The sequence below is a fragment of the Catharus ustulatus genome, chromosome 6 (assembly GCF_009819885.2).
Source record: "Catharus ustulatus isolate bCatUst1 chromosome 6, bCatUst1.pri.v2, whole genome shotgun sequence".
Classification (NCBI taxonomy): domain Eukaryota; kingdom Metazoa; phylum Chordata; class Aves; order Passeriformes; family Turdidae; genus Catharus; species Catharus ustulatus.
In genome coordinates, this window is record NC_046226.1 from 58,583,334 (window position 1) to 58,597,133 (window position 13,800).

At 36.6% G+C, this 13,800-nt stretch overlaps 1 protein-coding gene across 2 annotated transcripts in view; it reads left to right on the plus strand.

Moving 5' to 3' along the window:
• The first annotated feature begins 12,913 nt into the window (after positions 1 to 12,913).
• LUZP2 (leucine zipper protein 2) overlaps positions 12,914 to 13,800 on the plus strand; it is a 112,533-nt gene continuing 111,646 nt past the window's right edge. Inside the window, exon 1 of one of the 2 annotated variants that reach the window (XM_033062543.1) lies at positions 12,914 to 13,199. In XM_033062543.1, the coding sequence (XP_032918434.1) occupies positions 13,138 to 13,199 (62 nt within the window). In that variant the 5' untranslated portion in view covers positions 12,914 to 13,137. The remainder of the gene's footprint in view (positions 13,200 to 13,800) is intronic. The other variant, XM_033062542.1, reaches the window with a different exon arrangement.

The window sequence follows — 13,800 nt, forward strand, 5'->3', positions numbered from 1 at the left end:
TTATTCAGGTAAAGAGAGGAAAATCTTTTGCTGCAGCTCCTGATGGATGGCAGACATTGTGTAAAGTAGAGCTCCAAGTTCTGGATCCCCGATATCAGACCTGACTAGAAATCTTATTGCCCAAGCCCTTGAAGAGCTTATGCATATACTAGAGATGAATGTAGAATTCTAAAAAGCAACTAATGATTGAGAAACTGGCAGGGAACCTTAACTTCCTGAAAAAAGGTTCCCACATGTGGATTTTTCAGCAATGAAGGTTTAGGTTTTCATTGCAGGCATCACACAAATGTATGGTCAAGGATCTAGTCAAGCATGTTCCTCAAAAGGACTTGAAATACTCTTGGTTGAGCTAGGTTAGAGTTTTACATCTAAGCAATGGACAGAATTACCCAATAAAAAGTTTAAAACAACATAAAGGAGGTTACATGGCACTACAATATGCTATGGCACAATCAAAATAGAGTCTGGTCTATGAATATGCACTATGCAGTTGACTTCAAGGTGCTGGCCCTTGACTTAAGATAAACACAATTTAACAAAAAGCCAAAACACCATTGTGTTAACAACACACAAAACACAGCAGCGTAACAGCTGCTGAGAAGAAATTAACACTATCCCAGTTGAAAACAGGACATCTTCCCTGTGGGAATTACAGGCCATTCACTTATGAGTTGAAGTCAATGGTCCTTGTGGGTCCTTTCCAGCTCAGACTATTGTGTGATATCTGTGAATTATCTTGCTACCTAGCTCAGAAAAATGATGACCCAGTAAGGACTGTGCATCAGGACAGTGAGGGAAGCAGAGCATTCTTAGATCCAAGGATATGAGAGATACAGGTTTTTAAACCTTGAAACTTCATTTTAAATACTTTACATTTTAAAAAAAATATTTTTATCTTTTTATTTTAAGATTTTCTTTTAAGCCTTTGCAGTATATCTGACAAATGAATAGTGAGTTCTCATTGACACTAGTAGGTGAAAATTTTGTGTGCTCACTCTGGAAATCCAGTTTCTGGTGAAGACCGCTCTAAGCCAGATTTAGGCCTCTGACTCTGAGTGCTGTGTATCCTGACAGTTTTGCCTTTTGATGTCTTAATGCTACTTTAGCAGTATTTGGAAGTAGCTTCTTGAGAACCTGACATGAGTAAAGGTGGTTTATTTCTTCAGCTTCTGGGAGTTTAGCTGTCATGGAAGGACATGTAAATACATATTGAAAGAATTTTGCAGTGTCCTTGCTTAGTTTGCAAAATGTTTATTGATTTTCTGTCTACCAGTTCCGCAGGAAATTACTTTTGTGACTGAACAGAAATGGAGATGGTTAATGAGGTAATTAAGTTAGCTACTTCCTTATTGACCCACCTTTCAAATATAATGTAAAGAAAGAATGATGGTGCAAGATGTGCTCAAAAATCCATAAATTTGGTTGGAGTTGTTGAAGTGATTGAGCTTCTCCATCTACAAAAAGGAATGTGGCTGCTGTGATTGTGCTTATATATAGCATTACTTCATTTGCATCAGAAAAGTGTTTGGTTTCTGACTTTCCTCAGCACTCTGCACCTCTCCACTGGCAACAGATTTGTAACAGAGGAACAGACTATTATACGGGAGCTCTGACCTCTGAACATGGGGGGTCCGTATCAAAAAAGTATTGGTGGGGCAATATAAAGTCATAATAAGTAAGTAGTATGACTATCACTTGATCCTCCCAATCAGTTGTATGAGAGTTGGTTACGAGAGGGACCGATTTTTATTTTTGCCTTAATATATGTTATACATGAGGTGGAGAATAAGGGGCTGCACACGTGCTGGCAGCCCTGTCCCCAGGGAGGCTTCACCTGGCAGGCAGTCAAGGCAGAAAAAGCCTCTAGGATGGGACTCTGAGTGGCCCCTCCCTACTTACCCATGGGGCAAATGCAAAAGATGCCTGGGAAATCAAGCTGTGGGAGGAACATTCGCACATAAAAGCAGCTAACTAGAACACAACGTAGGTCATTTTGCTTTGGGTTTCTTGGAGGGCAGCTGGTGTGTAGGGTCTGCTCGTGGTCCCCCCCTTCTCCTTTTTCCCCCCTTGCCATTTCTGTTCTGCTTCCCTGTTTCATTGTTCCCACAAAGTCTCTCTTTTATGTGACTCAGGGACCCAGATCCTTAAATTCCAATATGAAAAATTATCACCCTCAGAAGAAGCATATGGAAGATAGAACCAGATTTCTAGCTGGAAAAGGAAATTAACTATTAACTGAAATTTACCTGTCTGGTGCTTCCTGAATGTTCTTCTGAAAAGATCCAAACAAGCAATTGTCCAAAGATTATATCAGTCATGCCTAAATGATATTTTTATATTTCTGTATTATGAACTATTATCGTTACCTACTGCTTTTGAGAATAACTATGAAAAGCTCTGAAGTGAAGGAAATTGCTCTCAGGACTAGTCTGCATTTGAGACCAAACCTTTCCAAATATATGTTATAGTGACATACATGTTTGAAGATCTAGAATGATGGGTTATCCTCTACTACTGTTTCAAGCTTGCAAAACATGTGTATGGAAGTCTCACTAATTGTTACTTTATTTTTAAAAATTGACAAATGCTTTCTGCAGATGTTCTAAGATTATCAAGAAAGGGTGTTCTTTGTGAAAACCTTTCAGGAAATTATTTTTGTGGTGCAAAAGGGATGAGGAGTAGAACAGTATACACATGACCAGAATGAATGTAAGATGAGGAGGAGAGAACAGGAAATTACACTGATATTCGGTGTAGATATATTTCTCAGTACAGGCTAAAAGAGTTAAATTCAAGTGTGAAGGAGGAACAAAATCTGCATCCTACTCTGATGGTCTAGTTTCACTACTCTAGTTACACTAAAACATCTATCGTTTGCTTAGTTGGTATATACAATGAGACTTCTGTGCAAATGACCAGTACAGAGCTATGCCTCTTCCAAGAAAGCAATGCAGCAGTGTTATTCATCACCACCAGCTGCTTTGTGAGGAGTAAGAAATAGAGCTGCTACTATGGCTGAGGAGAATAAATGTCCAAAATAGAGAATGACTAAAGAACAGGGAAAAAAACCCATAAATCACATATACAGAATTATCTTCTATCATCATTATCATGTCAGTTGGATTTGAAAGATATGCTGTAAGGCTGTATGGAAAATATAAGCAGTATTGCCTTATTCAAAATCACATTATGCTAATTTCTGCAATCTGGATTTCTATAAAGAGAGCTTAATAAATTAAGTCAAAAAGTGCCTAGTTTTCAATACATAATTTAACAATGGTCACATATGGACACCACTGGGCTGCTCCACAGGTTAATTAGGTTTTTTTGTTTTTTAAAGACTTTACTTCAAAATGTATTCTTTTCTTCAGATCTTTCATGCCCTTGCCTGTTCCCCATAGGCCCCCTTACATAGCTTATGATCTTTGCAAGACCTGACACACTCTGATTACAAGACAGATTATGAATATTGATTATGGCATAATATATATGACATAATCCCATTGATTGTTTTGTTTAGGATTGGTTAATTCAGTAGATACTGTGTGGCACTCTTTTTCCAGGTACAGAACATGGTAGGCAGCATCCAAAGCTGTGTTAGATTTTGGATATTGTTCAGGCCTGTCTGCTTCTATCAAGAGCTGCAGAATGAAATGTAGTATGAGTACCTGATGTCCAACAAGGTGCTGTTCCTCATTCGAAGGAAAGCAAAGTTTGTAGAAAGTTGAGCAAAGCAGATAGGTGATCTCACAAAGGACATTCAATCTGGATAAAAGTATGAAGGGATACCAAATCTAAATTACAAACATGGGTGTTATAAACAATGCTCATCTGTGTGTTCTGTGTATAATCTCCATTTAAAAAGGGCTAATTCACTTTTCACTGTAGATAGGCTTCAAAGTTACAAATAGTCAAGGCACTTGGGAGATCAAAGAGCTAGCCAATGGAGCTTAGTTTTTTTGCATTTTTACATTCATAAGGAAAAAAATTAGTTTAATGCATAAAAGGTCATTTTTTATTTTACTGGACTTAAACACTTTTGTGAAGTACAATGGCATAATAGTGAAGTCGGGCTTTTTTGGTTTAAGACATCATAATTATTCTTAGTGTGAGTGTATTTGAACACATAAAATGGAAAAATGGAGTGAGCACACTGTTTCTCCCTGCTGTTACACATAAAAGCCAGCAAAGCTACCTAATATTTACTTGCCTCAGAGAATTTCTGCAATCAGGCCTACTGAAATTATGGTTCTGAAGGTTTGCCCAAGGTTGGGGAGAAATAATAACATTATTATGTACTGAATAGAATCTGTAAGTTTATAAGTATGAAGATTTTTCTGTATAGAATTATTGATTCTGAATAAAGCTCCGTAGTTCATTGTGTGGAAGAGTGCAAACAGGGAGAAGTCCATGATGGCTTTGAAGAGTTTAAAGGTCAGGACACTGGTATTTGGAAGATTTTGGTGAAGGAACACAATTTCCCTGGGGGACAACAAACAATAAAACAGAACCTAACTACCCTAGATGCTGTATATTAAGGTTCTCAATCATGTAGATGTTATAAGATAAACTTTTTGGTAAATTATCACTTGTTGCTTACAGTGCTATACCAGACTTCACTATTAAAATTTCTGTGTAAAACACAGTGACAAGACAACTAGGAGTGGTAGGGAAAAGCAGATAATTATAAACCTGGTTTGTGACCCCCAATTCCTCTGCTTTATGTTGAAAGCTATGACAGAATCAAGCCCAAATTAAGAAACAACAATAAGAAAGTCGGTCTAATAAAAACCTGAAAGTTTGTATAAAAAATTATTTATAAACAATATGTCCCTCAATAGGTTTCAGAGGGTAACCAGGGTAAGATTTGAAATGACATGGTTTGCCCTAGATTAATAACAAAGCTCAGTAGAAATACTGAAATAATGTACTGAGGGAGTTAATGTTTCCATCACACCTGTTCTGTTATGGGTGAAAATCACTAGCCGGTAAAATCTCTGTACAGCATGCTGATAATTCTTTTCTACTTCAGAAATGGTAAATAAGCCCTTTCATCAATCCCTATCCCCTTATTGGGTGATAGCAAATACTGATATGTTACTGCATACTTTGATTTGCTTTACCTTGATAATGGACTTACCCTTTGGAGAGTCACAAAACAGAAAACAATATGATGGCAACTTAGCTATAAACTTGAAAATTCAAAAGGAATACAAAAATTGCATTGTTTTGTTTTGAGGCTGAAGTAATATGGACAATTCAGCCTTACTTGCTAAGTATCTGAGCCATCTCCTTCCATAACTGCTGCTTCATTTAGAAACCAAAAGACTCCATTATGCTTTCAACATAGATAGAATATAAGACTAGATGAGCAAAAATGTGTCAGAGCAGATTTGCAGATAATGTGATCATTTAAATAATCCTTTTTTATAGCACATTTTTAAAATAATGTTTTTGGGGTTTTTGTCCTATTTTCCCTAATTTTTATTCCAGCTGTCTTTATATAGGCCAGCCTTGCACTGGTACTTTGGCTACAAAAAATTATCCCCATTTGAAGTATGCCTGTTACGTTACCAATCTTTCAACAGCTTATTGTAAAATATGAAAAATAAGCCAGATTAAATTCAGTTACGCACCCTGTGAGAAAGACACAGAATAAAATTTCAGAAAGACTGATCTAGAAATGTCAGAAAATCTAGGGAGTTTTTGGTATCTTTTTAATGAAGGTAATGATAGAAGGGGAATATAACCACAAATGCAGGTGAAAATATAGGATCAGGTGGTTTCAAATAAATTGTTTCATAAATGTAAATTATAGATTAAAGTCATATACTATGCATTTATCATGTGTCTTTAAGCAGACCTTTAGCAAGCTCAGTATTGATGGGTTTAGCAAGGTATTATCAGCTTTGAAATTCTGCCTGAATTTCTGTGTTTTGTCCCTACTTTAAACAGAGGTGTGTTGTAATAAATCAGCTGAGACTCCATTTTCTTCATGCAGAAAAAGCTAATTCTTTATTCTTACAACCCATTTTATACAGTTTGTAAACCTCATGTGCAACTGTAATTGGTTAATAGCTGTCTTACAGATTACTCTATTGGTTAATAAAATGTATTTTACTTGTCCATCAAATCTCTCCATTCTTGAATTGTTTACATATTTCTTCACTGATTCTCATGAGACAAATCCGCTGTTTAGCCAGGTGCAGTTGTTTTTCACCCAAGAATAAGTTGTTTTGTTAACGAGCCTTTCATACCAAGATTGCTTTTTCCTGGGAGCTCGCAAGCTGCACTTAGAATAAGTGACAGACTAATTTTAATTTAGTAGAGCAGGCCTGATTTTACGAGGCCTTTCTTTTATAATTTCTCTACCTGTCTATGACAGAGGTGGATTAAATGTCAGGCTTAAAGTCAGGCACATCTGGGCTGGCAAGCAAAATGCAGCAGAAAGCAGAGTTCCACAAGAGGTTGAGCAGACAGGAGCTGTCAGGTTAAAGTGTAGCAAACCCCCCCACCTTTCTCCCTGCAGGAATTCAAGGCAAAGACCAAGAACCAAGAGGTAAGAGAGCTTTTCCTGAGCACCTCCACCCCACTGGCCCCACAGTTCCATTGCCAACCAATGGTTTTTAAACCAACAGTAACAATCTTAGGCACAGAGAGATACGGAATCCAATAACATTTTAGGTTGCCCAGGACAGGGAACAGGGATTGGAGGCACGTTCAAAGCTCCAATATTAGTTGATGGCAGGGTGAGCTGGAAGAACATAAGGATAGCATTTTTAATCTCTGGGCTCTGCTGAAATCCATTCCTTGAATGAACTTCTTCTATTTGATATTAGACCTTATAGGTGATATGACACACCGTATACTTGACCAGATACCTGATAGTGATGGTAAAATGGTTCATTCTATGAGGTCTTATGCCACTTGGAAATTCTGGTTGAATTCCCTCAGGATAAGCTGGAGAATAAACCCTTGTAAGCTTAATAGCACAAGGAGACTACTACAACTTTCTTATTTTACTATTTTGGCAGGGGAAATCTATTCCAGAACTACTGGAAAAAATGTGAGGATCTTGTGGTTATTCCATACCATTGTAAAACTAGGTCTTTTTCTTTTCTCAGCCCTTGAAATGGTACAGGGAGACAAAACCAATGAGTTAATATCTGAAGTTTTCAGATAAACGAAACCAAAGTGTCCTGCTTATACTTGTTGGCTCTTCTTAACTGACACTTCACTTTGTTCCTCCATGTATTTCTGTGGTTTGTTTTCTGTGGTATGTATTAGACCATTAATGAGGCATGAACTAAATCAATACGAAAAATAAAGGTAGTGACATGGTAGTCTGACATGGGTGCTTCAGAGTGGTTTTAGACTCTGTAGAATTGCAATTGTTCCATTACAATTTTGAGATATTGAAAATTTTTTAACTATGCAATTATAATACAATATTAGTGTGACAATGTCACTATTGATATAATATAGCAATTTTCTATGTGTTTCCAGTGAATCTGCATTTTGATGTGATCTTGAGGGTATAATCCTAATACATGTCCTATCTAGTAAGTTTTGAAATAGAACTGCTCTTCTAGTTTTTCAAAAATCATGTTTTTAATAGAGTATAACAGGAAACAGGTCCAAATATAAGGAAATTTTTATTATTTCATCAAAGAAATGCAATTATCACTAGAAGTATTACATTCCTTACATAAAAGTTATTCAGGCTTCTTTACACAGAGAGTAAGATACATGTCACATACCAAGAGTATACAACATGTTCTATTTGGTTTTTTGTAAAGAAACTGTGAAATATTCTCCTTGACTCACAGTGTCTTGTGGCAACCTCGATTGGGCCATAAAAATAATATGACAGCTTATATATTATGAAGAAACGCAGTAAAGCAAATAAGTAGACAATGAAGAAGAAAACATACATAGCTAGAGCAGTTTCAGAATGACTTTATATAATTGTTTTATATGTGTATCTTCTACACTACTAGTCATTATATTGCATGTTCTCTGACTCTCCATTTATACTTTTGAAAGGCTGCCTCTGATGTTACTTACCATAAATCTGAAAATACTTACTTTGCAATTACAATGTAAGATTCCTTATGGGAATCTTGTTGACTGCACCTTGTCTGTGTGATTTTCACACACTCCTACCTACATCCCAAGTGTCTCGAATAATTTCACACCACAAGTTCCCAAGAGGTAAATGGTGATAAATTATCTATGGATTTATAAAAAGTGTGTAAGAACTTTATATATTTAAGTCAGAGTTCTACAGGTGGTAGCTCTGATGTTCAGATAATTGGAATTGTGACATTAGTAAAGTTCAAACCTGAAATAACCTAATGATTTTGTTGCAATGATTCTCTCTCGGATTACATTCAATTGCATTATAGGTGTAGAAGATCAAATGCTTCAAAACTGATTTAATTTGCTTTAGTTTTTTTCTACCCATGGGTTGGGTTTTTTACTCTTTTTTCCTTTCCTTCTTTGTTAGTTGGTTTGTTTTGTTTTTAAAACTGGTGCTCAGTTAGGGTCCAAATGTACCTAGAGAGATCATCTGCCCTACATCTAGGTGTAGGAAAAAACCTACCTATACTCTTTTAAATTAAGCGGAGGGGAAGAGAAGCAGAGAGCAGAGGTTTTAAATTACCATAATTTTTTTTTAATTGTTCAGATTTTCAAGTGTCTCAATTTCTAAGTAAAAACTGTTAGATATTCTGTTGAATTGGTACTAGAAGAATTGATGTTAAATAAACTCTGTTCTGACTAAGAGGAGACAATTCCTCAACTTGTATGTAGTAGTTGGATCAAGTCTTGTTACCAGAATTGCTGCAGCTGTAATATTACATAAAATGTAGGAATTCAGTGTGGAATGTAGGAGGTCCAGATACATGAAATATTAAACACATAATCACACTGTTTTGGATATGGGCAAAGAAAATTATTTTGTAAAATTAAATAAAAAAGGGAGTTTTTTTCTGTAATCACATGCTCATTAAATTAATATTTTCTCTGTACTTTAATAGCAACACAACATGGGCTATATGTATTTTCTAACATTTCAAATGATAATTGGACTTTAAAGTCTAACCTGTTAAAAGCACAGTTAAAAAGGAGATTAAATTTACTGAAATTTTCTTCTGGATTAATATTATTTTAATGAACTTGATTCTGAGTTGTCTTGTCCTTAGGCTTTAAGAGGTTACCTTGAAAAATCTCTTCCTAAGTTCAAATGACTTTCAAAGAGATCTTTCTAGAAACCTAACAATATTCAAGCTTTAGTGTCAGCATTGTGGTAGCTGAGATTTTATTTCCTCCTTTCTTGATACTGAAGTTAGTTAGACACTGCCCTTTATCAATTGCATCAATTTTTTAGCCGAATACAAATGAAGATTATGTATCAATGTGTTGTATTCTAACAGTTTTTTGTTATATGTTATGCTACTTAAGTTTACTGCTAGAAATTTATTTTTTTAATACTTCAGAAACTGAGAATTTTAGACTTCCTTTGAGATTCTGTAAATTTAGCTAACTATAAGATGCTGAATATTTCTATGTGCATACTTGTAAAAGGAAACAATAAATATCCTGTCTTACCTGAAATAAATACTTTTAAATGAATGAAAAATATATACTCCTGAAAATGAGATTGCCACAAACTCTTCCATGCTTTTTACACACATCTGTCACTCAGGTACCTTCCTTTGCCATGCAAGAAAATCTCCAGGGTTTCATCATTCAGAGGAAGTGGATTCCTGCATATTGAAGGTTGAGTAGGGAATCAATCACCACAAATATATTATCTCATGAAGTGGTACTGTTGAAAGCAGTAATAAGTCAGACAGATTAATTCTATGTATGTGTTTGTGTTTGATTTTGTTTGTATAAGTGCATATGAAGTGTTAGGCCCAGTGTTTTGAAATGCTTCTCCAGGAGACTTATGCTTTGCCCTCCTATTTTGGTGAGAACATTTTGCTCTTTGGTAGCTTAACATATTTGTTAAGAATTGAGTTAAATCAAGAAGCATTTCCAAAGGCAGAGAAACTCTCAGTTTGGGGCCAAGGGGTGAGGTGTGTGGGTTTGCACTTCTTGTATTATTTAAGATACATTTTATCTTACTGTATTTCAGAGGTTGTGTTATTACTTGGAAACTCAAGTATGTCTGGCTAATCTTTCTAAGGCAGAGAAATGCAGTATGTTTTGTAGGGTGTAAAATGTGTCAAATTGCTGTCATAGTTTGTTATAGTTACCTAAAATGGTACTTCAATACAGCACAAATATAGTTACACATGCATTTGTATGTGTATGCATATGTCTATAAAAAGCTGACATCCTCTGTGCTGCAGTACTGACATGGTATCTGCATCATAACGTACTGTGCTTGACAGAGCACTGGTCATGAAATCAAAATACTTGAATCCTACTTGCAGCTTTGCCTTAGCTGTAGGGCTTTTTTCAAAATAAAATTTAAGATTGCATTTTAAATTTACCCTAAAATAAAGTGCGTTCTATTTTTTCCAACAGTTCTGCCCTAATTCTTCTGGAAGTCTTTTGTGCAATGTCTTGGTAAGGCTTCAAAATTCAGAATTTCAGTGTTCAACGGCGAGATATACCAATGGTCTGTTTCCTTAAGTATATTTATAGAAATCTATCTAACATGTGCATTTAAATGAACTGAATATAGTATCATTGCATTAATCCTTTTTTCATTATTGTTAATTCCAAATAATGAAAATAAAATCCGGAAGCCTGCAGTTGTAGTTACTACAGAAATAGTCTTAAGTGGATGTCTCTCTGCTAGAAATTGTGCAGAAAATCACAATGTGAAAAGTCAGTGTCCGTAAAGGAGACAAAGGAGTCCTGCAACTTCAGTAGAATAAAGAGAGTCCTCTGGGCACACACCTATGGGGTTTTTCGTCTCAAGGTTTTGGAGGACACAGCCTCCTTTTTAAACTCCCAGCCACATGTTGGCCTCTTCCTTTCACCAATGGCTGAGGTACTTGGAAGTTACAGCCTTTCTGTCCTGCCTACCACATATTCCCCATTGAACCTCTCATTTTACCCTAGAGTTCAGAAAGTCAGGCTTGTGCAGACTCACTTGACTGTTTCAGAAGTCGAACCTGTCTGGGCTCCGTAACCAACCTGCTACTTTGAAGTTAATGAGACATTAAGACCCATTTCAAACATCCATACCTTCAACCATCAAATTGTTTGTAAAGACATTAGCATGCATTTTTCCTATCGTTCTGGCCAGTACGTGCAATAGAACTTCATTCACACATTCCTGGGTTGTGCAGAGAAAATCATTCATCACACATGATTCTTTACTAGATTTTCCACACATTTTTTCAGGCAAAGCCCAGAGAAATTAATTTGTTCAATGTTCGTTTGTCCCAAATGACACAATTCTCAGTATTTGGTTTCCTATTGGTCATTGATTCTTTTGTCTGCGATGCTACTTAGGTAGATTCTTATTCTTCCTTCTCTTATTGATCTAAAGAAAGAGGCAGAACAGTAACAGAATTAAAAAATTGTTCCTCGAGTTGCAAAATTTCACAAGGTTACTTAAGATCACTCAGCATTTTTTATTGTTTTGATGCACCAGTACCTTCCCCTCTGTTCCACCGTGTATGAATGTGCATAAAAGGAAGATGAAAGAAGTATTAGCTGCTGATACATGACTACGACATCCTTGGCTTTTTCTAGAAGAGAAAATGACAAGCTAACAGTTCTTTTTATGACCTTTTTACTATGCTATCATAAGTATCCATGGTAACATGTCTGCTCATTCAAGCTGGTATGTAACATCAAAATAACAACAAATACAGATATAAATTAATGTGATTGGATACAATGTGTTGCCAGGTGCTGAAAAAGATACTTGAGTTGGAACACAGAAAGTCAGAAATTAGTTATTTTATTCCTTTTTGGCTGTGTATATCACGTTTTTTTCTTTTACCTCCCATCACTCACAGTTTGCTGTTGAAGGATGTAATTTATTAATTTTATTGTATTCACCATGTGAGTATCTTAGTAAGGGACAATACTAATTTTAAAATGTTTTCCATTCCTTTCAAACAGTGAATTTCTGTATTCTGTGATGGAATACAAAATTACTTCGCAATAAGCAGCTGAATGCAATGACAAACCAGTTTAAATGAAGGAAATTTTTATTTTATGCTTGTGATGTATAATGTAGTTTCTGAATACCCTTTGTAGGAGCAGAGAAGTCCGTAGGTAACCAAATATATTTCTTGTAATGACCACACTTCATTCACTTGCAGACAAGTTTGTTTGATTGGGGTTTTGTGGTATTGGGGAGAAAGATTATTTCAGTTTAAATGTTATGTTTTCATATGATTTGCCATCAGATGTACTTGTGTTAAGGTAGGTAATTATCTACAGACTGAAAGCATCTTTAACCAATGCTGCTTTATGTAATTTATCATTAAGCTAGGAAGAATACAAACACAGGAAACAGGAAAAGGGTATTTATTTGTTTGAAGATCTTGTCCATTATTTCAGTTGATGAAGGGCTTTTATAGATGTCGTTGTTCTAAACCCTATTCTGGAATCTATTCCTGCTCCTACCTTCAACTTGATTGAAATAGTAGCATGTGTGTTCCTGCTTTGCAGAAATGACCCCATGCAGTGACGGGCTGCTCTGGGGCTTCACACCTGCTTGGAACAGGTGTATCACCTGTATCTGTATCACCTGTCTTACAGGCACATCACATAAAGACCCTAACTGCAAAATACTGGCGGTGTTTTCACTGCAGCTTTCTCAACTTTTTTTTTTCTTCCAGGAAGGATTTCTCGGCCATGCCCCGCTGTCCACTCGGAATGAAGCTTCGAGCATCACGTCGTAATCCCTCCTCGGCCGCCCCTAAGGGGCGCGTCCTGGCGCAGCCTGCGGGGCGGGCTCTGGGCTGGTGGCGGCGGCTCGCTGTGCCCCGTGATATCTCTGACGGAGCTCAAACCCCGCTCGGCCTTCCCTTCCTCACGCCGTCTGTCTGTCTGCGGTGGCGGAGGCAGAGCCTTTTCGCAGCGGGCTGGCAGCTCCCTTGGCCAGGCGAGGACAGAGTCGGTGTGAAGACCAGGGAGAGGGACGGAATAAACAGTATGAAATTCATTGCTGCTTATTACGTACTGCCTCTCTTTCCTGCTCTGGTCCTTGGCGCTAGGTGAGTACCGACTGCTATTTTCCTTAGAGTGCTCCTGCTGCTTCCTTTTTCTGATTCAGTGCTTTGAAGACTAATAAGACAGATTTCAGGTTTTACTGGGCTGTTAAGTTTAGAGCAAAGATCGTCTCTGATTCTTATCTGTAGCTCTTCCGCTCCTGATCGTCTCAAGATTGAATGCTCTCTTGGTGTTTGGTTTGTTGTTGTTTGTGGTTTTTTGTTTGTTTGTTTGTTTGTTTGTGCTTTTTGTTTTGGTTTGGCATTTTTGTTTTGTTTTCTTTTGGGGGGGTGTTGGTGGATTTTTGTTTTGTGCTTTTTTGTTTTGTGTTGGTTTTTTGTTTGTTTGTTCGTTTGGGTTTTTTGTTTTTATTTTTGAGGGTTTTTTAAGCTGGGAAAGATACTTCTGTTTAACTTGACTCACAGCTTGTGGGATGTAACAAGGCAGTGACAAATGTGAGCTTTATATATAGAGCAGTGAAGCCAGATAGACTATTTCATTGTAAAGAAAGGAAAACAGCTGAAACTGAGAATAGCTAATGTTTTCCCTTATAGAGTGCAAAAAAATTAAAAACACTTAACAATCTCATCTCAGTTAGGGTTCTGT